General features: G+C 38.1%; 1 protein-coding gene across 3 annotated transcripts in view; it reads right to left on the reverse strand.

Annotated features, from left to right (window-relative positions):
• Nucleotides 1–1,160: 1,160 nt before the first annotated feature.
• The window catches only part of LOC126998932 (nonsense-mediated mRNA decay factor SMG7-like), a 36,489-nt gene continuing 13,693 nt past the window's right edge, over nucleotides 1,161–23,956 (reverse strand). The window contains exons 7-18 of one of the 3 annotated variants that reach the window (XM_050861192.1): nucleotides 22,727–22,913; nucleotides 21,507–21,619; nucleotides 13,451–13,572; nucleotides 11,996–12,139; nucleotides 11,785–11,860; nucleotides 11,015–11,135; nucleotides 10,808–10,918; nucleotides 9,805–9,958; nucleotides 6,692–6,906; nucleotides 5,004–6,257; nucleotides 2,604–2,765; nucleotides 1,161–2,089 (exon numbers count right to left, since the gene is read on the reverse strand). In XM_050861192.1, coding sequence (XP_050717149.1) covers nucleotides 2,012–2,089; nucleotides 2,604–2,765; nucleotides 5,004–6,257; nucleotides 6,692–6,906; nucleotides 9,805–9,958; nucleotides 10,808–10,918; nucleotides 11,015–11,135; nucleotides 11,785–11,860; nucleotides 11,996–12,139; nucleotides 13,451–13,572; nucleotides 21,507–21,619; nucleotides 22,727–22,913 — 2,737 coding nt within the window. In that variant the 3' untranslated portion in view covers nucleotides 1,161–2,011. Of the gene's footprint in view, nucleotides 2,090–2,603; nucleotides 2,766–5,003; nucleotides 6,258–6,691; nucleotides 6,907–9,804; nucleotides 9,959–10,807; nucleotides 10,919–11,014; nucleotides 11,136–11,784; nucleotides 11,861–11,995; nucleotides 12,140–13,450; nucleotides 13,573–21,506; nucleotides 21,620–22,726; nucleotides 22,917–23,956 lie in introns of all 3 variants that reach the window. The other 2 variants (XM_050861193.1, XM_050861191.1) reach the window with 2 other exon arrangements.

The raw sequence follows: 23,956 nt of genomic DNA on the forward strand, positions 1-23,956 counted from the left end.
ACTTCATCTGCTGTCCCATCCTTCGGTTACTGTAGTCTTTATTAGCACACCTGATGGAATATTTTCCCCCATGTGATTCCCATTCAAATGAAGAACGTATTTTTACCACGAGAAAATCTTATGCATCAATCCAGGATGCAACTGTAATGGAAAATAGCGAAGTGTTTGTGAGTGTTGGTACTGACACAGCTTAAGGGGGTCAAGGGGGGCCAAGCCCCCCCCATTAGGTAGGTTAGGTTAAGTTACATTTGGTTTGTTAAAATTTACTCGGCACAAGCATTGGGGTGGCGGAAATAAGCAGCGCAGGACAGGACATGGCGGCGGCGGGGGTGGTTTACCATGCCGGCCGGTGTTACGAGAAATACCTCCTCACTGAAATAAGTCGCTCTGCTGTCCACCAGGCATGCACACCTGGGGAATACACAGCAGGAAAAAACATTAATTTGCCTGATTTTGTTCTAGTTTGTCCATTTGTGATCTTTGTGACAGGTGAGTGAATTATAGAAACAGTAAGCAAGTTGAACCTCTCTCTGCGAGCTATTTTGCGGCTCCAGTGGCGGGCAGCAGTGGTGGTTGTACAACAGACATCATAAAGTCAATCATTTTATGATTTGTGACAGAAACAGTTAGCAGATTATTTCATAGCACACCGAAAACTACTAAAAACAAACCATTTTGTCTGCCAGTGCGAAACTGGTGCACTTGTAAAATTTTATCCATACCCATAACAATATGGCCACCCTGCAGGGCCCCACAGCCAACCTGGCAGCCTCAGTGCCTCCAGTCCATTGCCAAATGTGCTGTGCTGCTATACAGACAATGTGCAGACAACACACACAATAATAAAAACTATATACCTACGTTTATTAGGTTCATCCGTATTGTTATACGTATTTTTAAATTTACGCCGCTTACAATGGACTTTCACCATTAATGGACTGAGTTCCCCCCCAATTAGTCCATCATATCGAGGATTTGCTGTGTGTGTGTGTGTGTGTGTGTGTGTGTGTGTGTATATATATATATATATATATATATATATATATATATATATATATATATATATATATATATATATATACTGTGGCAATAAATATTCTCGTATGTTTTACTGAATGGTTTGTGAAAATCTATAATGAAAAGTGTATTTCTAAAATCAATTTCATACTTGTGGAAAATTTATTTCACTCATTAGATGTATATCACAAAACATAATGTAACAATGTCTGTATATGGAATAGCTACCAAAACAATGAACCAATGGAAATTATGTTTAAGTACTCTTGCTGAGTTGAGTTTCATAATAAAGAGTTAAATGCCTGTAATAAATGTGGAAGTGCTATTACATAGATTACAGCTCAACAAAATTTGTTATAAAAGATTAAACATCACAAATATATTTTTGACTAATGACACATGGCCAAAGAGAACAAAGACCTCTATAATCTGTGGCTATCAGCATTGCTTTACATACTCTATGTAAATATTGGCAAAATGATGCATAGCCTTACTTGTATGAGTAATGTACAAGCAATTACAATGCAATTCATGGTATACTCTCCACATCCACACATTAAGAAACAACCTTAGCCACAGGAGTTCCAGAGTGAGAAAAAGCCACATCCGTGCACTGAATATAACATATCAGCTACACATAAAAATCTATACTGACTTTTCAAATGCAACATACATTTCACATTTGTATATCTCAGGTTCAATAATTGCCTTCCAGGGTCATTTCTTGCCAGTCTCCTCACAACTACAACAAAGAGCACTACATGGTTACTCCAGCAACCATGACTAGTTGACTGTCAATTGTATGACCTAACCAATTAAGTCCTGTCCAGCAGTAGTGACTGAAGAAGTACCATGAGCTCCTTTTGTGGGAAACTCACCTTGGCAGCAGCTCTTCATTTGTCTCCTCCATAGCGACAGCAGTATAGCCATGTACCACGCTGGGCCATTTCAGATATAGCATTTATTCAATTCCACATCACCATCTCTTCTGGCTTCACTTAGGAACACTGCTGTATTTCTTTTGTTCAAGGAGACGCTCTAGTGGAGAAGGGCCCGGACCAGACCAAAGTGACTGTAAAATCAACATAATATTCATTGTATAAAAGAAATATAATCCTTTTAATGATAATGATAATAATAATAATAATAATAATAGATGGAATAAGTGAAATACAATTACCTCCAGCAAATCTAATAACAAAACAGAAGCTAAAGATACTAAATAAAATAGCCACTGTTAAAAAATATTATTTACATCCCAAAGAAACTTGCCAGGGGAGGGTTATACTGATAGCTTATCAGTGATGACTATATTAATAATAATATCCAAATTAGCTACTAATATCAGCAATTATTCTGCCAGGAGCAGCTTCATGGCCAATCTATGGTGTCATACTTTAGGCTATCCATTAGGACTGTATCTAAGTCATCAAACTTGAGACCTTGCCAATTACATATAACTGTTGCCCATATGAGATGCATGAACCTTGTACCAAAAGCAAAATTGTCGAGTGAGGGGTCATTATGTGCATGCCTAACCTTTCACTCATCATCACTAAACATCAAAGCTACATAAAAAAAATTACCTGCTGTCCACTCGGCTGAGAAGCACTGGGGTAGAGTGGGTGAGGAACTGTACGACTGGGGCCTGTCCCCATACCCATGCTGCTTCCACTCATGGGACTAAATAAAGAGTAGGTATTGCCTGATGGGCCTTCACCTTCACCACCCTGAAACAAGTGTAAGTACTGTAAAATTAATAAAAATTGTACTTGACAAATTTATAATGTTTCATAGTCACAATTTTTCTTATTTCAAATTCTTAAATATATAAAAAAAATATATATGAAAGGTTCATAAATACTAAATGGAATGAAATGTTTAGTGTAACAGAAAAGTGGCATAAAATAATATGATAATTTGCAGTTTCCCATACTAATTACACTTCAATTTCTGTGTCTGAGAACCCATTTACTATAGATCATGAGGTGCACCTTGACAGACCATGATTTTCCAAGCTACACTTTCAGAGCAAGAAGAGAAATACTAGGATCCCATCATAGCATTTACCTCAATCATCTACTTCTGGCTAACAAAAGATCATGTGTTTACAGAAATGTCATTGGAATTCCATGTAATAACACTTTTTCTGACTGGCAATGTAGTGGGAGTCAGGTCAACTGACTGCTGTTGGGAAAGACGGAAAAACTAGAAGCAAAACAGAGTTTGTAATATACTTAATATCTCATACACAAGTTCAAATAAAGAAAAGGAAGAAGGGAATAGAGATGACTGGAATATACCTCAGCTAATGTAACTTAGCCAGCATGTGCCAAGTTCATTTTTACAAAACTGATGTCATTTTATGGGGGAGACGGTGGCTGAGAGGTCAGCATGCTGGTGCAACGTCCTGGAGGACCCAGGTTCAAGCCCCGCCTACTGCTACAAGCTGACAATTTTCAGTCACTGCTGAGTGGCTTAAGACTACCCACATGCTGTCCTGAAGACCGCCTATCAACCCAGATTCTAAATAAACTCTCTTAAGTGGATCAAAAATGAGCTCCAAGGTGAAGCATGAGATGAACAAGATGGCACCACTATCAAACACTCGCCTGCACCATACTGGGCTGGGACCAGCCAGAAGGCCCTGTCAAGAAAGTCTACCAGTACTACAGGCTAAACATTAAAAAAAAAAAAAAAAAAAAAAAAAAAAAAATGGCAATTTCTCACTTGCTAGGTCCTTCCTACCCTTTTCCCTCTTCCCATTCCCTCTGAATTCCCATTTCTCTTTCATTCTTATTTTGGCTACTACCATGAAGTGATCAGATCCACCATACATCCCACTCACAACTTTTGCATCTATTACTTTATGTCGCAACCTCATATCCACAGCTATATAATCTATAACACTCCTCATGTCTCCCCTTGCCCATGTATACCTGTGAATTAGATTGTGCTGGAAGAAAGTGTTTGCCAAGAACAAACCTCTCTGAGCACAAACATCCACAAGGTATAATCCATTCTCGTTCACTCCATCCACACCCAATTTCCCAACCACACCACCAGGGGCGTTCCTAGACATTTTGGGGCCCGGGGGGCTCATTCCCATTTGGGGCCCCTCTTATGGGGTGAGAGGCGAGCACATTTTGGGGCCACTGAATTTAGCTTGTCCTCCTGCCATAGCAGCAATGGTTAAATTTCGCATTTTGGGGCCCCCCTCACTTTGGGGCCCGGGGGGCGATTTCAAACAGCCCCCCCTCGCCCCCCCCCTCAGGAACGCCACTGCACACCACCAATCTCCCTGTTTCCAACGTTTGCATTCATATCTCCTAACACAAGAATTCTTCTTTCACTTCCAAAGTTTTTTAAACACTGTCCTAAGTCCTCCCAGAATCTCCTCATCTCACTCATGCCTTTCTTTCCCTTATCATTCAATAAATGTTTCTAAAAAAATTTACCTAGTTTACCTCTGTGTGTGTGTGTGTGTGTGTGTGTGTGTGTGTGTGTGTGTGTGCATGCATAATAATAATAATAATAATAATAATAATAATAATAATAATAATAATAATAATAATAATAATAATAATAATAATAATAAACAGTTTATTAAGTGATTGCAGCTGTAAAGCTGAAAATATACATGTTAAAAATACAATACTGAAATAAAATAGAAAAAAAGTACAATGTGAAAGGGGTATAGGGGGTCTGGGGTTGACCTGGGGTTGACCCAGGTCAACCCCAGGTCAAAAAAGGGTGCGTGCATGTGCGTGCGTGCGTGCATGCGTGCGTGTGTGTGTGTGTGTGTGTGTGTGTGTGTGTGTGTGTGTTTTCCCACATGAATAGTGACACTAAAGAAAACAAGCAGGGTTATAAAGTCAACATGAATTTTTTTTTTTTAAATACCTATTTGTTTCCTGAGTCAGAAAAAAAATATATAAATTCTGACATAATCACATCAATAATCACAGGCAATTTTAAGTCCTTACCTCCTGCAAGAAATGTTGCCCCCTTGGCAGCTGGCTGTGAGGTGCAGGACGTGGAGGCTGAGAGGAAGGCATGGGCAGCATACCCAGATGAACAGCACCAAGTGAGCCAATACTTGGAGAGCTGTGAGAACTCATGGTAGAGGTGTGGACAGAGTGGCCTGCAGAAAGTCTTGCAAGCCCAGGGTTAAGTTGCTCTGTCCCATGATCCCCAGGAAGGCCAAGCCTCATATCAACATGAGCCTGCTGCTGCAGGAGATTAGCCAAAGTAGGAGGGGGAGGAGGAGGTGGAGGAGGATGAATCACAGGGTAGTTTTTACCTTCACTCTGCCCTGCTCCCCAGCCAAGACCTGGACCTCTTGATGGTCCTACATCATCTCCAAATCCACTCCTCCCTGGACCAGACATGCCCGATCCATTCGTTCCACTTATATTCTGCCTACACTCCATACCATAAGGATGAGAATTCATGGCACTGGATGTAAACACTGAGTGAGTGACAGGGTTCATTTTACCCTGGGAACCATTCTTATCTATATCCTGCTGTTCTTGCTGACCCCTGAAAGGTACCTGATTCATGTGAGAACTATCTAATCCCATTGCTTCAGTACCAGGGGGTCTAATTCTACAAGTATTTGACAAGCCCTCAGCATGTCCAAAGGAAGGTAGTGAATGGGTCATCCCCATCATTTCCATCATTCTTGGTCCTGGTTCTCTCATTCTATTAGTGATGTCCAGGGTTGGTCTGGGTGGAACTGGACCACCTAGTTGATGGAATCCTTCCATTGATGGTCGACTAAAAATTCCAGCTGACATGTCTGACAGACCTTTGGATGACTGTAACTGCTGAAGAATATTTTGAGAATTTCCACTAACACTGCTCTGACCTTTGAAATTAACATTAGTATTTATCAATGGATTCGGTTGAAGTAAAGGCCTTTGTATATTAGACTGGGAGGAAAGATTTGCACTTAGGACACCAACTCCTCCCCATGGAGGCGGGCCCCCAAAATGTTGCTGATTTGAAAAGTTGTTGTCATTCCCTTGGTTCTGTCTTCCCAAGGAATTTCCATGTCCCTGAGGTAAACCCATCTGGAATATTTGCCCATGATGGGGAGGCATAGGGGAGCTTATGAGTGGATCCCGCTGGAAAGTGGGAGTTAAAAGGGGAGGAGTAGATAACTGACTACGATGACTATCACTTGAAGCTTCAGAAGGGTTTGGAGACACAGTTGGAGATGGAGTTCTAAATGTTACCTGTAAGGAAAATGGAAAGCAGTTACTATAATCAACATTGAAAAAATGGGATGAAATGTAAACTACAAAAAGTTGGAAAGATAAAACAGATCCACACTGAAAAGGACCATAATCTGATTCACATGACAGTGAATGATTACATATCCATTTGGTTTTCTAGGAGTTGAAAGTATTAAATGTGCATCTCCACTGAACTGCTTTACTAGACAATAATTCATTTTACATCAAGTTTTTTGGACCACATCCTCACTGTATAAAGTTAGTCAATATATTTGTAAGAATAAAATCAAAAGGACCATTCAACAAAATAATAATTTTGACAAGCTAAAATACACGTCTGATTGAAAAATATCTTAGCATTTTTTACAAAATTTGTTCTTCTGCAAAAGAATTGTCTGTATCATCCCTCTAAAAATAACAGGAATAGCCTTTACCTGTTTAGCTTCTTGCATTGCTGAATTTCTCTTCATGATGGCCTGCAATGCCACATTGGTACGTGTTCGAGGTGCACGAGGTTGTCCTGCACCTGTGCCCTGCTGCTGTTGCTGCTCCTGTTGTTGCAGCTGCTGATCCTGAGGTTGTTGTTGCTGTTGTGGCTGTGACTGTTGTTGTGCTTGTGTCGGCAGTTGTAACTGCTGATAGTGCTGCCCTGTGAGTGAATCTCCATGAGAAAATGCCTTATAATCTCACTTATTTGTTTTGTTTACACCAGAGTAGGCAAGCAAGTCTCAGAAAAAAAAATTACACTGATTTCATGTTACTTTTATATTCCAAAGTAACCCTTAAATGACAGGCATTGTTTTCATAGAATGTCCTTGAAACAACGTAAAAAAGAGCTGCTAACTTTTGATGCTGTTTATTCATATTGTATGAAGTTCCTAAACTCACTGAACACAGAGGTGAAATTCAATTTGCAATATGTGCAATAGTCCAACTAGCAAACGTGAAATATATCTAGGGAATGAGCTGCCAGCACAAAACGGGTATTGAGGCAGTCTGGATAGGGCCTCAGCCAAGGATGCACTGCAGCTAATGCAGGCTGGCAAGAGGGTGGCAGCAAATTGCCACATACTTCAGAGTTTCTCTTTCTTCCCTCTCATGATTGTATATCAATAATATAAATTGTTCTTTACACTGAACTAATTTAGACGACATATACTCTACTCACTTACTGTTACTCCTCCTTAGAGTTGGACAAGGATGGTGGAAGGTCTTGAATGAATTGTGAGATGGAGGTCAGGCAATGGTAATGGTGATGAGGATGAATGATGGGGGGATAAAGGCAGGATGTGCGAGTGGGAGAGATAAATCAGGACATGGGGAAACAGATTAGAGCAGGAAGGATCAGGTGAAAAGGTAGGAAAAGCTAGTGCAGGATGATTGTGGGAAGATGAGGAAGGGTGATGTCGTGAGGAATTAGGTGAAGAAGGGTGCTGTGGTGAGGAAAGGTGTTGTGGTAATAAACTAGGGGAATAAGGGTGTTGTGGTCAGGAATGAGAATGCGAACAGTGTGACCACACGTTTCACCTCCTACACACATGTGACGCGTGCCCATTTTACTTGCACCTGCAATAGAAACCTTTGCTGGGGTAACAGAGTGCAGTGTAGATGGTGAAGTGACATTATCACTCTCTACATCACTCACACTACCACTGTCATTGCTCACACATGTATCATCACTGCTGTCATTATACTAAGAATAATCTTCACTCTTTGTCCCATCCTTTCCTCCTAACTTGTCACTGTGGTTTCCTATATTTTCTCAAGGTGCTTGATGTGGTTTCCATGGTGGCTCAGTTAGGACGAAAGACATTATTTTGAATCCATGAGGGTCAGATATATTGCCATGAAGCGGCTAATTATTTTGGGGGGGTTGTTTGTTTGTTTGTTTATTTGTATTGTATAAAGCCTTATATCAATGAACAAAGTGATGAAATCCAAACTGTATTACATTGCATAATAGTAATGCTACAGGGTGTTAAATGTAGCTAGGGTGTGAATTGCCAGCAAGAAAGGGTCCCTGAGCAGATGAACGCACTGATGGCAAGGGTGGTGGCAAACTGCCATTTTTTTCACACTTTCACTTTCTTCCTTTATTGATTGAGAATTAAAAATATGATTTGTTGTTTACACTGAAATAGTTTAGACAACATATACTTAACCGATTTACTTTTACTCCTACTCAGAGCTTGATGGGGATGGTGAAAGCTTTTGAATGAAGTGTGAGATGAAGACCCAAGCAATGGTGATAAGGATGAATGATGAGGGGATGAAGGCACGATGGGCAAGAGTAAGAGAGGTTAATTAGTCAGGACACGGGGAAAAAGCTTGGGAACAGTAGGGTCAGGTGAAGAGGTAGAAAAAGCTGGTGCAGGATGATTGTGAGAAGGTGAGGAAGGGTGATGTGGTATAAAACAATGCAATACAGATGGCGAAGTGACATCATCACTCTCTACATCACTCTCACTAATGCTGTCACAAGTCACAAAGCATTGTTACTGCTGTCACTTTACTTAGAATACTTTTCACTTTGTCTTGTCCTTTCCTCCTAGGACATTTCTTTTCCTGTGAGGACATCTACAAGGGCCAGATATGCTGTCATGCTGCAGGGTAAGTCATGCAAACCCATGAAATTTGAGCAGAACATTCAAATTAACCCCTTCAACACGAGGATGCATATACTGCATCCTTATGCGTTCTATACAATACCGAGGACGCGCATACTGCGTCCTGGCTTGCTTTAGCCAGCATATGAGTTATTTCTTCCGGATATTGTACGATTGTATTTAGGATGTAAGTCGATATGATACTGGGTCTTATTTGACTTACAATGTAATTATTGAGTAAGACCGTGTGACTTGTGTGCAATTGTACTTCACAGTAACAATCAATTCTAACAGAAAATAACAAAACTAATGAGAAAGAATTGATATATGTGTATGTGTGTGGAGTTCCACTTCCCTTGGGGAGAGAGAGAGAGAGAGAGAGAGAGAGAGAGAGAGAGAGACGGAGACGGAGACGGAGACGGAGACGGAGACGGAGACAGAGAGAGAGAGAGAGAGAGAGAGAGAGAGAGAGAGAGAGAGAATGATTACGTTGAGTGTATGGCTTAAAACTTGTTATATTCAGTAGCGACCTTTGAAATTTTGCACGCACGGCCAGACCAGATACAGGGCAGGGCACTGTTTTTGCCCGGCCGCAGTGAAGGGGTTAAGTGGTGTGGAAGGGTCTGATTTAATCAATGATGGCCAGCAAAGTGAATTGCAGCAATTTGATTAAATCACAATAGCAACATTTAAGGGTAATCTCCGAGTGATAATACAGATGCAACACTCTCCAGTAAATATATCATGAAGATTGCAGCATTAAAACCTAAATGATCACCTTCCTCATAGCTATAATCATATATATATCATAAAAGTTTTTATGTGACTTTTAGTGTTACATTTTCCAATAAAAAGTAAATACAGGTTATTAAATTGTTTCCCATTGTGATATGTTTCATGATAAAGATGAACATTACTTAAAATGTAAATTATTTTTTTACCTTTTTCTCTTAAATCTTCATTTTCTCCAACCCCTTTTGGTAACTTTTCTGAGCCCTCTGTGGAGTCTTGCTGGTCCCTTGTTTCTCTTGCACGCTCCAGAGATCCTTGTGGTTTCAGGATTCCCACTTTTCCTCGTCTCGATGATGGCTTTTCCTATAAACGTGTGATACTATTTTACTCTTTTTTTGTGTGTTTGTTTAAAGTTCACTAGTATACTATAAACAAATTATAGTATAACAGAGTGAAACACAGGGAGATATTATTTATCAAATATCTGCTGAACAATATATTAACAATAGCAATAATAATGACAAAACTATTACAAAGTTGAATGAAAAAGCAGATTCATTTGAATGATCTAATAATAAAGAGATGATTGCATTTTGAGCACTTCATTTTGATTGTATACCAATATAAAAAATACCGGAGGATAGATAAGAGAAAAAGCTATTTGTAACAAAAAATGGTTTGACTCCTAGGACATGATAAAAGGACACTGAGCATGGGGTTTAACTGATGACTGCAAGATAGTATAACAATGTCCCAATACAGATGTAAATGTGGTTAGTGGCTGAGGATCCCAATAATGAGATGTTCCTCTGGTGTCAACATTTCACTAAAAAGGGCATAGAGAAATGGGTAAATTGTTGCTGACATTCTTGGATCTGGAGGAATTATATGATAAACTTGGTGGATTGTGTGAATTACTGTGTATGTATGGTGTGGAAAGAGCTACTTGGAGAATGGAACAATAGAGTAACTCAACAGAAACGGGAAATCAATAGATGTTAAAGATTAATTTTAAATTCAGAGTTGAGGCAAAAGTATATAAATCCTTCTTAGCTGTTTGGTATCTATATAAATAGAGGGATGAAGAGAATAAATACTATAAAATTTAAGATAAAATTAATTAATTACACCCAGATTTGAATTTACTCAAGAAAGTACGTATAACCTTATGTTATTAGTGTCTAAGCAAATAATTTGTTGGGGAATTTGTACCTCACACTTGGGATGCAAAGAGAGCTGCTCAAGGGCACGAACTTCATCCACTGGAGGATTTGAATTCTGCATGGCTTCAAAGGTCACTCCTCCTTCACTTTTTTCACATACCTGTTCACAGAATATAATTGTATGAAAATAGAAGACTAATCATAATGTATATAAAATATGTCAGCTTTAAATTTCTAATAACCCATTGAAACTCACCCTAATTACAGAATTTCCATCAATTATCTGCTCAGTAAACCACATGGCTACATCTGTGAGCCGAGAAGCACGAAGACAGTTATATTCCTCAGGGCTGAGTCTGGACAGACCTTCACGATACCTGAAAGGGCATCAAAACCATTATTATCTATCCTATTTTCAATGGAAAGGTTGGGCCTTTGTAAATCAATTCAAAACATGGAAACAAGAAGAAAGAAAAGCATGAGTAAAGGTGAAAAACTGTCCATGAAATGGGTCCCACTGCCGTCTTAACCTTTACAAATGACTGCATGCACTATCAATGTAGCAAAGGCAGTTTCACAACCTATAAACGTCTGAAGAAAACCATTTCAGGCTAAAATAGGTGTTACTCTTATCCATTCTTGTTGTCAAATTAAAACAATGTATATAAGTATATAAATCAATAAATTAAAAAATTGGGTAAATCAATAAGTAAATAAATTTTGATTAAATATATCTATATCTATCTATCTATCTATCTATCTATCTATCTATCTATTTATATATATATATATATATATATATATATATATATATATATATATATATATATATATGTATATATATATATATATATATATATATATATATATATATATATATATATATATATATATATATATATATATATATATATATATATATATATATATATATATATATATATATATATATATATATATATATATATATATATATATATATATATATATATATATATATATATATATATATATATATATACTGACTTGTATTTATTCAGCATCCTCTGCAGTGGTTCAAATCCCTGCAAATCCCAGTCTTCTGTAAGTGGCACATCTGCATCTACAAAGTAAATAAAGTATTAATATATTGTGCATTCTTAGTCATCATATATTAGCAAAATATTTGTTTGGTATCACATTTACCTGACCTGTCACTCATACAATATGAAATCTAAATATTCATTACCCTACTTACATTTGGTTGCACTAAAAGATTTCAAGAGCTGTTGCAAGTTGTTGACTAATGTGCAGAGTCCAGGCCAGATTTGCTGTTTTTTCTTCATCGCATCTGAACGAAGCATGCCTTGTTCACATTTAACCCATTCAAACAGCAGGTGAACTGAAAAAGCATATAAAAATTCAAAGTTTTGTGATAAAGTATATACAAAGTACTAATCTAAAATTTGCTTTGTGTTGAAAGTTAAGAAAAATAATAAAACTGTGCTTTCCTGTGTCAAAGAGCCTAAGTTGTTAGTTCTTTAACAGCCAATCATATTTTACATTAGGTACACACTTAGTTTTCAACACATGCATTATGCTATACAGTGTACATTTGTTTTGTTTCTTATATAAACGATTCAAATGCTAGTGAAATCCTGTTATATCTCTACATTCAAATTGGACAAATCTGTGGTCAGACTGGGCACACCATGCCAGTTTTCTTAATTTTGACACTCATTTAACAAGACCATACAATGCACTGATTTGCAATGTAACTCTTGACCCTGGAAACATCATACATTAATGAAGACATTGGGGATTATATAACTGGGGGAGCTGTTATATGGGCGTGTTATTATTATGTAGTGCAACATGACAGCAACCACAGAAAAAAAAAATATAAAAAAAAGTATTAAAAAAAAAACGCTAGTTTAAGATACATCCTCGCGCGCGTCACATCATATGTGTGCTGCCCGCATGCTGTGCTCAGCGCTGTGCCCATGTCATGGTGGTTCATCATCAAATAAAAAACTCAGAACAATTTACAAGGGCGAGTACATAGAGTAACAAATAAAACAACGAAAAAATTCGTTAGTGTTCTGTGTAACTACGGATTTTGCTGGCTGCCTTTACGGCCCCACGACGAGACATAACGGATTCAACTTTCCGCTTTACTTATTTTGATGTTTTCCATGTTTTGTTTTCCCTGTTTCTATCTAGGTAATTTTTGAATTTTTGAAAAAAAAAAAAAAGTCAAAACTGCTGGGTTGGGGTTAGTCAAATCAAATAGCCGGCAGACGGCGGGTTAAAGTGCTATTTTAGATTAAAAAAAAAAGCATTTTAGATGCCACAAAACCTAGTAGAGGAAAATTTTTTATTGCCTCAAGAAAATTCAAATTGTAAACCCCACTTACAATTTTACATAATAAGTCAACAGGGGAATCTGAAGATATGGAGCTTTTGAACAACTAATGAGAGAAAACTGCATGGATTACATAAGAGAGTGACAATGCCTGTGAGGAAGCTTAGATGATATGATCTGAATGTCAAGGGGAAAAAAAAATGGACTAAGCACTGTGTGCTTTCACAAGAAAACACACACATGCCACTGGTCACTTTATTGAAAGAATTTCTCAAGGGAACAGGGCATCAACTATTGATGACTACTTAGAGAAATATACACAAGTTCTAACAGAACCTTAAGGCTTACCAGCTGGAAGGGCAGGATATGTCATAAGTTGGTCAGGATCACGAATTGTATGGACGGGCAAGAGCAAGGCAGCCAGGACCCCCACGGCCAGTTCTTCTACAACTTTCAGACACTCATCATGTCTATTTTGAGGTAAATGATAGTTGTATTCATTATTATTGTAATGCAATTCCTAAATAATTTTATGTAATAAGTAAACACGAAACTTAAAAGTGATACCTAAGACTTTGCCATACCTTATCTATGAGCTGAACTTTAATTAATACTCATTTACTGAAGAACAGTTCAATATTATTACCACAGATTATATAGGTTATTTAGATACAACATAAACTTATCCTAAGAGCTGAATATTTAGTCTGTTCTATCATCATCATCAGCAGCAGCAGCATTAGTGAGTATATTTTCCAGAGGCAAATAAGGGAGTCAAATAAGCCTTTATACAGAAGAGGAAAACAAATTTATAAATAAAAAACTCACAGTGGCAGATGATAGAGTTATATTTTAAACCAAACAGTTTCGGTGGACACTGCCACCACTGAAGATGGTGGCAGTGTCCACCGAAACTGTTTGGTTAAAAATATAACTATCGTCTGCCAGTGTGGGTTTTTTATTTATACATCAAGAAATGACAGTGTGATTTGCCGCTCTACCATGGAAAACAAATTTGTCATAAAGAAATAATGACCTGCAAAATGGATCACAATGAACATTTCCACACCTTATTTTCCAAGTCCTCAGACTGACAAAGATTACTGACATCATCATTGACTCCAAATGATGTCTCACAGCCCAAGAAAGTTTGACGATGACAATGGGTTTCAAGATAAACAGATGTTACCTTTTTTTTTTTTCAGTTATTTATGCATGTTATAAATGCAGAAGCTGCTGCTTATAATGCTCATATACAGGAGTTTCTTGCAGGAACTACTCAACCACACAAATGATAAGTTTCTCTTAAATCCTCCTTGTTTGGTGTCAATTCTAGCATGCCTCCATTATTCGAGTCTGATGGTTCAATGTAGTTTTCCTTCTTGTTGGCGCAAGGCCAACATCACCCCCATCCCGAAGTGAACCTCAGCTTCAACTTTTCCTACTGAGTACCACCCAATTTATATTATTCCTATCCTCTCTAAGATCTTTGAGGGGCTTTTGGCTAAATGGCTTGCCATATACTGTGATAAATTCAATCAGTTACCTGATTCTCAGTTCGGATTCCATAAGGGTTTGGGAACATGTGACAATCTCTTGACTCTGTCTCATGACCTACAGTCTTCTTTGGATCGTGGGCATGAGTCTCGAGTTGTTGCTATTGATTTTAGTTCTGCTTTTGATGTTGTGAATCATAGGGCTCTAATTTATAAACTACAACTTCTTGGTATTGGTGGAAGTCTTCTCAAAATTTTTAAAGAATTTTCAACTAATCGATTACAGTGTGTGGTTGTTGATGGTGCCTGCTCTGCTTCTCTGCCTGTTGTTTCTTGTGTTCCTCAGGGCAGTGTCCCTGGACCTTTATTTTTTAACGTTTTTATTTCTGACTTGGGCATTAACCTCGAAAATAAGCTTATTTCATATGCTGATGATACAACTCTATACTCCTCTTTTCATTCTCCTAGCAACAGAGGTAAAGTTGCTGCATTTCTGAATAGGGACTTGGCAATGATCACTGCTTGGTGTCAACTCTGGGGCATAAAGCTTAATGCTAATAAAACGCATTCCATCACCATCAGTAGATCCCGTACCTTGACTCCACCACATCCTTCCTTGTTTGCATATTTTTGGTGAATAGATTAAGGATGTTTCTAGTATTCGTTTGTTGGGAGTCACTCTTGATTCTAAACTGACATTTGAGAAGCCCATCCGTTCCATGTCTTCCACTATTGCACAGAAGACAGGCTTAATTTGTAAGTGCTTCAAAATATTTGCTTGTGACTCAACTGTAATCATATCTTTTTATGCATTCATTTTGCATCACTTTGAGTATTGTGCTCCTGTTTGGATGTCTGCTACCAATTGCCATTTAAAGTTACTTGACAGTGCTACCAATTCAATTCAATTTATTTCTCCGGCACTTGTTCTTGATCTTGATCACCAGCGTCAAGTTGGTGCCCTTAGCAATTTATTTAAAGTTTTTAAGAAAAATTGGCATCCCTTACACAATGTTTTGCCTGATCCTTTTACTCCTGCCCGGGTCACGAGGTTTGCTTTGAGTCAAAACGATCTTGCTTTTAATCCTATGAATTTTTGTGCGACACAATTCTCACAATGTTTTCTTCCGTTGTTGACAAGTTTATGGAATCAGTTACCCAATGAGATTGTCCTTTCTGCAAACATTTCTACATTTAAGTCTCGTGTAAATGTCTTTTGAAACATTAATTTTAATTTTCCTCCTTTTGGCTAAGACTGGCCAGTTTCTTAATTATTCATTGCCACTGCTTTTCTCCAGTACCTTTTGGTATTTTGTGTGGTTCAACTTGTTGTATCTGCACCCTGAAGGGAGGCTTTGGTAGCTTATCATAATAATAATAATAATAATTATACTGACTTCTTCCATTCCATTTCATAAACTGTCATCTGTCTTGCAGTATTCACTTCCAAGCCATCCCTGCACAGCCAGGCTTTCACTAAATCAAGACAGTTTATCAAGGGTTGTCCCTACCTACTTTCACTGGTAACTTACCATGCACAGTTACTATTCACCACTTAGGGCTCCTTCATTCCTACTACCTCACCATATTAACCTCAAATCAACTTTTGAAATCCACACCTCTCCCATACCTCATTATCAATCTAGTCAATCGTACATATCTTTACAGTGACCCGCTGCATGTTCATCTTCCTGCTTGGTTGATGACATTTTCATCTTAACCTTTCCTGCTTCTGTTTTGTGAGTTATCCACTTAACAATACTTGCATACCAAGACACTGATTATTTTGCTGCTTTTAAATAACATCTTCATATTTACAGCAGTTTCTGGTTTTTAATTAACTTACACTTTTCAAGTTACAAATTCCATGTTGAAATTATATGTTCTCTTCTTCAATACCTATGTCAGCTTCTTACAAGTGTCATGTTATTTATTTACATTAAAAATTGGTGCCAACCTCACAAAAAAAAAGTCAACAGGCAAATGGGTAGATGATATACATGCAGAAATTATCATGTTGGGTGACAATCTGGAAATCCTTGTAGATAAGGCATACATAAGCAGTAACCCTTCTTTAGAATGGAATGGAGCATTGATGGCTCCAGTTAATACAAACATAGACCATAATGATTATAAGAAATACAGAGAAATCAGCATGTTTTGTATGTTTGGAAATATATATGGGTGAATCATCCAAAGAGTGCAGACGATAGCAGACAGCAAGGTGAGAAAATAAGTTTCTACAGAAAACCAGTGACACACATAAAATCAGAATTTTCTGTGCAGACAAATTAAGAAAGTGTCTACAGGTATCCCTCATCTACTGCGGGGTTGGCTATTGCTAATTTCATATCGGGGCAATATAAAAAAATACACTTTGGGGGCATCAAGGACATTACTCATGTATCACAGGCATGCGTTTTGATTGGTGGCGGCCTATTGGAATTTTCCACTCCAAGACCAAGACCAAGAGGGAAACAGTTTGTAAATAAAGGAAACATTGTAGTTAATGAGTGTGGCCGTGTCACCTCTGTTGCAAATGTAAGCAGAAATGCCCTGTATATGCTTTCCTGCATACAGTTAACCCATTAGCCACACATGCCCCACAGGTGGGCTGGTGAGTCAACAGAACAGTGGATCAGCTGAATACAACAAAGATGGTGCCCCACAAACAGCTCCTTCACAATATTGCCTCAGCTGCTCTTACAGGTGACCCTTCACTGGAAACAGCAATCATAGCTGAAGAAAACATTCACAAAAAGTACTAAGATGCGGCAGAAGTGACACAGGCCACACTCATTAACTATGATGGCCCCTTTGTTTACATTGTCCACCTAACTGTACATTACCCCCACCCCCACACACACACAGCTTGGTCTTGGTCTTGGTTCAAGCTACCATCTTGACAGAACTTGTAAGCTGAGCTCTGTTGCTACTGCCATTTTTCTTTTCTTTTTTACAGCACAGAGAGCAACTCAAGGGCAACAAAAAGAAGGTGCAAAAAAAAAGCCCACTTACTGTTGCTCTCATATAGCGATAAGTACAGAATGGCCAAAAGAGAGGTCAATTTCGGATGGAGAGGTGTCTTGATACACTCTTCTTGAAAGAGATCAAGTCATAGGCAGGAGGAAATACAGACGAAGGAAGGCTGTTCCAGAGTTTACAAGTGAAGGGGATGAAAGAATGGAGATGCTGGTTCACTTTTGAATAAGGGGTTCAGACAGTATAGGGATGAGCATAAGTAGAAAGTCGTGTGCAGCAGGGCCACAGGATGGGGGGAGGCATGCAGTTACCAAGTTCAGAAGAGCAGTCAGCATGAAAATATCGATAGAAGATAGAAAGAGATGCAACATGGCGGTGGAATTTATGAGGTAGAAGGCTGTCAGTAAGAGGAGGAGAGCTGATGAGACGAAGAGCCTTAGACTCCACTCTGTCCAGGAGAGCTGTGTGAGTGAAGCCCCCCCACCACGTGAGATGCATATTCCAAACGAGGGCGGACAAGGCCCTTATATATGGAAAGCATCTGTGCGGGCGAGAACTGGTGGAGACAATACAGAACGCCCAACCTCGAGGAAGCTGATTTAGTAAGAAAGGCGATGTGAAGTTTCCAGTTAAGATTTTGAGCTAAGGATAGACCGAGGATATTTAGTGTTGAAGAAGGTGACAGCTGAGTGTTGTCGAAGAATAGGGGATAGGTGTTTGGAAGATTGTGTTGAGTTGATAGGTGGAGAAATTGGGTTTTTGAGACATTGAAGGACACAAGGTTCCTTTTACCCCATCAGAAATGATAGCATGGTCTGAGGTTAAGCGTTTTGCAGCCTCCAGTCTGGAGTCTTGTAATTCCTGTTGAGAGGGTCTTCTGTTGAAAGAAGTTGAGTAATGCAGAGTGTAGTCGTCAGCATATGAGGGGATAGGACAGTTTGTTATGGAAAGATCATTGATGAATAACAGGAAGAGAGTGGGTGATAGAACAGAGCCCTGTGGAACACCACTGTTGATAGGTTTAGGGGAGGAACAGTGACCGTCTACCACAGCGGAAATAGAACGGCTGGAAAGGAAACTGGATATAAAGAAACAGAGAGAAGGATAGAATCCGAAAGAGGGCAGTTTAGAAAGCAGAGTTGTGCCAGACTATCGAAAACTTTCTATATGTCTAGCGCAACTGAGAAAGTTTCACTGAAACGGCTAAGAGAGGATGACCAGGAGTCAGTTAGGATAGCAAGAAGATCGCCAGTAGAACGTCCCTTGCAGAACCCATACTGGTGCTCAGATAGAAGGTCAGAAGTGGAAAGGTGCTTTTGAATCTTCCAGTTAAGGATTAATTCTAGAGCTTTAGATAGATAGGAAAGTAAAGCTATAGGGCGGTAGTATGAGGGATTGAAATGGTCACCCTTCTTAGGCACAGGCTGTATGAAGGCATATTTCCAGCAGGAAGGAAAGGTAGATGTTGACAGGCAGAGGCGAAAGAGTTTGACCAGGCAGGGTGTCAGCACAGAAGCACAGTTTTTGAGGACAATAGGAGGCACTCCATCAGGTCCATAAGCTTCCTAAGATTTGAGGGCAGAGAGGGCATAGAAAACATCATTCTTAAGAATCTTAATATCAGGCATAAAGGAGTCAGAGGAATATGCCCAGAATCGTCCAAAGTGGAGTTTCTACAGAAAGTTTGAGAAGAGTTCAGCCTTAGAGATAGATGAGTCAGCGCCAATCCCACGGCTGCAGTTAGATATTCGTAATTTTTCAATGATTTTTCTTGGAATATTTTCCATCTTTGACCAGTAATATTTTTGCCAGATACTTGGGGTTTATGGATACCCTGGGGCCAGATAGTTGAGCTTTTACTGTATGCTGTTTTATTATTCAAATGATTAGCTGCTTGTATGTCACTACTGCCTCTAAATGTGAGAGAAAAGGGGGAAGAATGGGAAAGATACAGTAAGTTGAGGTCTAGGAGCCAATTAAAATAAATGCCATTAATTCTCTTATTTGGCTACTGCAATTTTCTATATCACGGGGGTTTCACAACCCCAATTAGGCATGATACATGAGGGATAGATGTAGGGAAAAAATAATGTTCCTGCCATTTATGGCTCTCAAGAGGGTGTATGATAGTTAAATGATAAGCTTTCAGGGACAGTATTATATACGTTTAGAGAGGAGAGAAAGTTTGAAAGTAATGAGGTTTAAAAAGAGATACCATGGCATATAAAAGCAAATGGATCTTAAAGATTCAATTCAAATTTTGAGTATGTAATGAACCCATGGCTCATCACTATACATACAGTGATGTGGAAGGTAAAGTCTAGAATGTTAAAAATTATTTAAAGATGGTATAAAATTTAAACTGTTGACGTATATCTAAATATAATAAAAGCAAATAATGCAACTTATCTAGTAAAATTGAAGAACCTAATAAGCATGTCAAAAAACTGTTTGAGGTTAGTGAATGCATAGGCGTAAGAACTGATGTGCTGAAAGTTGTGGAATAGATAGTAAATACAAACTATAAAACAAACACAGTGAAACCATTGCGAGGCTGGGAGACACGATTCACAAAAGTAAGATTTTCTGAAGAAGAATCCATAGAGGAGGAGTCTTTTTACTTACCCTGCTATATGAAACTAAAATACTTATTTGGCTTCATCAAGAGAAACAAAGGATGAGGGGAGAAAAATTAACATTCTAAGAGACACGTGTGAGATGAAGTCACCAACTTAAGACATGAAGAAACGTAGGTGTGGAATAGAGAAGTCATGTGAAGAGCAAAATGAGAAAAGGAAATGTGCTGAGGTGGTATGATCATACTGACAGGATGGAGGGTGCTGGAGTGATGAAAAGATTTTACAGCAGTGAAGCTAAATGTTTAGGCAGGCAGGATCAACACAATGGGTGGCTAGAGATGGTGAAAGATTGTGTCTACAAGCGTGGATCAGAGAAAAGGATAATAACCCGTCCGCTTCTGCTAACTTGAAGCTATGAGCTGCTGAGGAATGGCTAAATAAAGACCAAATATGAGACTAGCAAAACAGCATGGAATGTACGTTAGGGTGCTCCTCTCATAGCCATGCAGCAATTAATATTTTTTATCTCCACTCAAATATCGTTGTTCCTAGGTAGTTTTGGTTACAAAATAAACCAGCTTGTGCCAGCTGACTTCCAGCCCTGATGCTCCCTAAGAATGGAAAAGAACTGAACAGCCAAATCTGCCCTACATTACATTAATAGCCATCTTCACCATCACACACACTAGGGGAAAGAGCAAGCAAGGATAAAGTAATGACCAGTTTTTAGACCTGGGTCATGTATATTGGATTGCCACATGTCACCATGGGCTACAATTTACTCCAACTTGGGATCTTAGGTCATGGACACTATTCACCTTACCGAACCAGTCACTACCCACATTTGGAAAATGGTGGCCATTCCAAAGCGGACGAGTTTAGAAAAAAAGGAGACAAAGGCTGGGATGGAAGAGGTTGGTAAGAGAGAATGAATGGCAGAATGAATGAATCAGGGAAGCTCACCCAATTTAGCCTGAAAACCACTGTTTGCCTCAGACATTGATGAACAGTGAGACATCATTTGGTGTGAGTGAAGATGTACTCATGGTCATTTGTAGGGTTCTGGAGAAAAGTGGGATTTATTTTAAATGGGTGTTGTACTTCTCTGATCTAAGTCTTTTCTCCTCTTTTCATTGCTATATTTGTAACTTCTTTAATTAGAAGCCAATTTACTTATTGCCTTGCATAAATGGTTGCCCTGGCTACTTGACACAGGGTAAATGATGATGATAATGATGATGAATGAGATGAATTAATCTTTCCTAGACTTAATGCATTACTTAGATGAGATAATCATAAAGTTAATGATAAATCATCCTTAGACTAGATAATAAATTACATACTTACCCCTTTATATTTTCCCTTTTCTCCTCATCTTTATTTCCACCAGCTTCTTCACCAGTCTTAATGTTGATTTTTCCCAAAAAATAGCTCAGAGCAAAAAGGTTTACAACAACCATCTGAAAAATGGTTTTTGTATCAGTTACTAAATAATATATGATTTTTACAAAGGTACTGCATTAATCATATTTTCTTTGTCTATGAAATTATATTGTACAGATAAAAGCATAAAATTAAGAATAAACCTGATAAACAAGTTTTTCTTTCAAACATTAGATTTTACACTATTATATCATAAAAGCCAGAGCACATACCTATCAGTGATGAAAAAATAATAATAATATATATATATATATATATATATATATATATATCTATATATATATATATATATATATATATATATATATATATATATATATATATATATATATATATACAGTAAACCCTCTATAAACCAGACCTCGATAATTCAAATATTGGATAAATCAGACTCTTTCAGTGTTCTGGACCTATTTGTAAATTGGACCAAAATCTGGGATACACAAGAGCCTGTCCAGACAGTGTCAGACGTTGTTGTAAATCAGCCAAAGATCTGATTTATAGATAGGACTTCAGAATGAGTCCAGACTGCATCATTTCAAAACAAAGGCAGCTTGTTCCATGTGCCTCCTGAACCCTTAATGGTGTAGGGTAAGAGGAACATTGCCACTCATTGGTTGATTTTCTTTTTTGATCATAGACACAATGGGAACAGTTAAATTAATTTTCAAATTCAACAATAGATTAGGTTTATGTGCACCACATACATTTTGTTTACAACTTCACACACTCAAAACTGTACTCCAGAGCCATATAAATTTATATCAATATGGTTCTACTCTACTCCAGCTCCCATGTGGTCTTGATCTTTTATGCAAGAATTAATCAGAATCACTGGTAAAGTCTGGAATAGCATTGCTTGGGTACTCACAGTTTTTAAACTTTGGATACTTCAGAGTTTTGGCTGTTCCAAAAGAGGTCTCCCCACAATTAGCCTGATTTATAGAGGGTTTACTATATAAGTGTATAAGGCAGTATTACTTGGCAACTTGCCTATGTAAGAGTCATACACAAATTTTCCTATGTCATTTCTTTATGCTATTTTTCTACAAATGATTAGATAACAATTATTATGATGCTATGAAATATTATATAAGAAAACACTTTAATGTTGCAATACAAACCTGAATAAGGCTGGTCCTGGTAAATGCATTGGTAGCTACCAAAGTAGATAGAGCTGAACAGAGGGTTGGAAGGGCCTCTTGAGCATTAATAGCATCCCCATGTAAATAAAGCTGTGCATGGCACTGTAGAAACAAGTTTGTATATTCCTCTCCTGTGACCCGTGAAGAACCACTTAGATCACGATTACTGCTGCATGAAAAATGGTGAAAGAATTAGAGACAAACCAGTATATCAGTATCCTTACAAGTAACTGCAGCCAACTGCAGTCCATGCTATCATATAAGAAATCAGAAGCAGCTAATATTAATGATACATAAAGGAATGCATTGTGCTTTCTATCAATAATTAAGATATCCTTTTATCAAAATCTAAGTGGTATAAATTAAACTTCTCAAATTCCATTAATCCAATGATCACTTCCCCCATTGTGGGAGTAATTTTCTACTGTCAACTGAAGATTGAAAATATGGTTAACAGCCTCTAAATGGAAAGGATACTCCTTGCTCTTCATTCACATAATCTCTAATAATTATATGTACTCTTATAACTCACAAAAAGTATCAGGGCCTTTGCACTTTTGCTAATCATGACCTCTACATTGCTGCCTGGAATCATGCCAAATCTATTTTTCAACTTTCAAAAAACTCTCTCATCATTAGTAGATGGCAATACTTTGCTTTTTCTAATTCTTCCAGGGATTTCTGGCATCTAGCCAAAAATATTTCAAACAATTTCACTTCTTCATCTTTCCCACCTCTCCTTAATCCTGACAGCAGCAACGCCATCATATCTATTTCTAAGGCTGAACTCTTCGCTCAGACTTTCTCTAAAAACTCCACTCTGGATGATTCAGGGTATATTCCTCCAACTCATCCCCCCTGACTCCATTATGCCTGTATTTAAGATTCTTTGAGAATGATGTTTTCTATCCTCTCTCTGGCCTCAATCCTCAGAAGACTTATGAACCTGACAGAGTGCCTCCTAGCATCCTTAAGAACTGTGCTTCCATGCTGACACCCTGCCTGTTCAAACTCTTTCGTCTAAGCCTATCAATGTCTACCTTTCCTTCATGCTGGAAGTACACCTACTTTCAGCCTGTGCCTAAGAAGGGTGACCATTCCATTCCCTCAAACTACCATCCTATAGCTTCACATTCCTGTCTTACTAAAGCTTTTGAATCAATCCTTAATCAAAAGATTCTTAAGCATTTATCAATTTCTGACCTTTTA

The sequence above is a fragment of the Eriocheir sinensis genome, chromosome 15 (genome assembly GCF_024679095.1).
Source record: "Eriocheir sinensis breed Jianghai 21 chromosome 15, ASM2467909v1, whole genome shotgun sequence".
NCBI lineage: Eukaryota > Metazoa > Arthropoda > Malacostraca > Decapoda > Varunidae > Eriocheir > Eriocheir sinensis.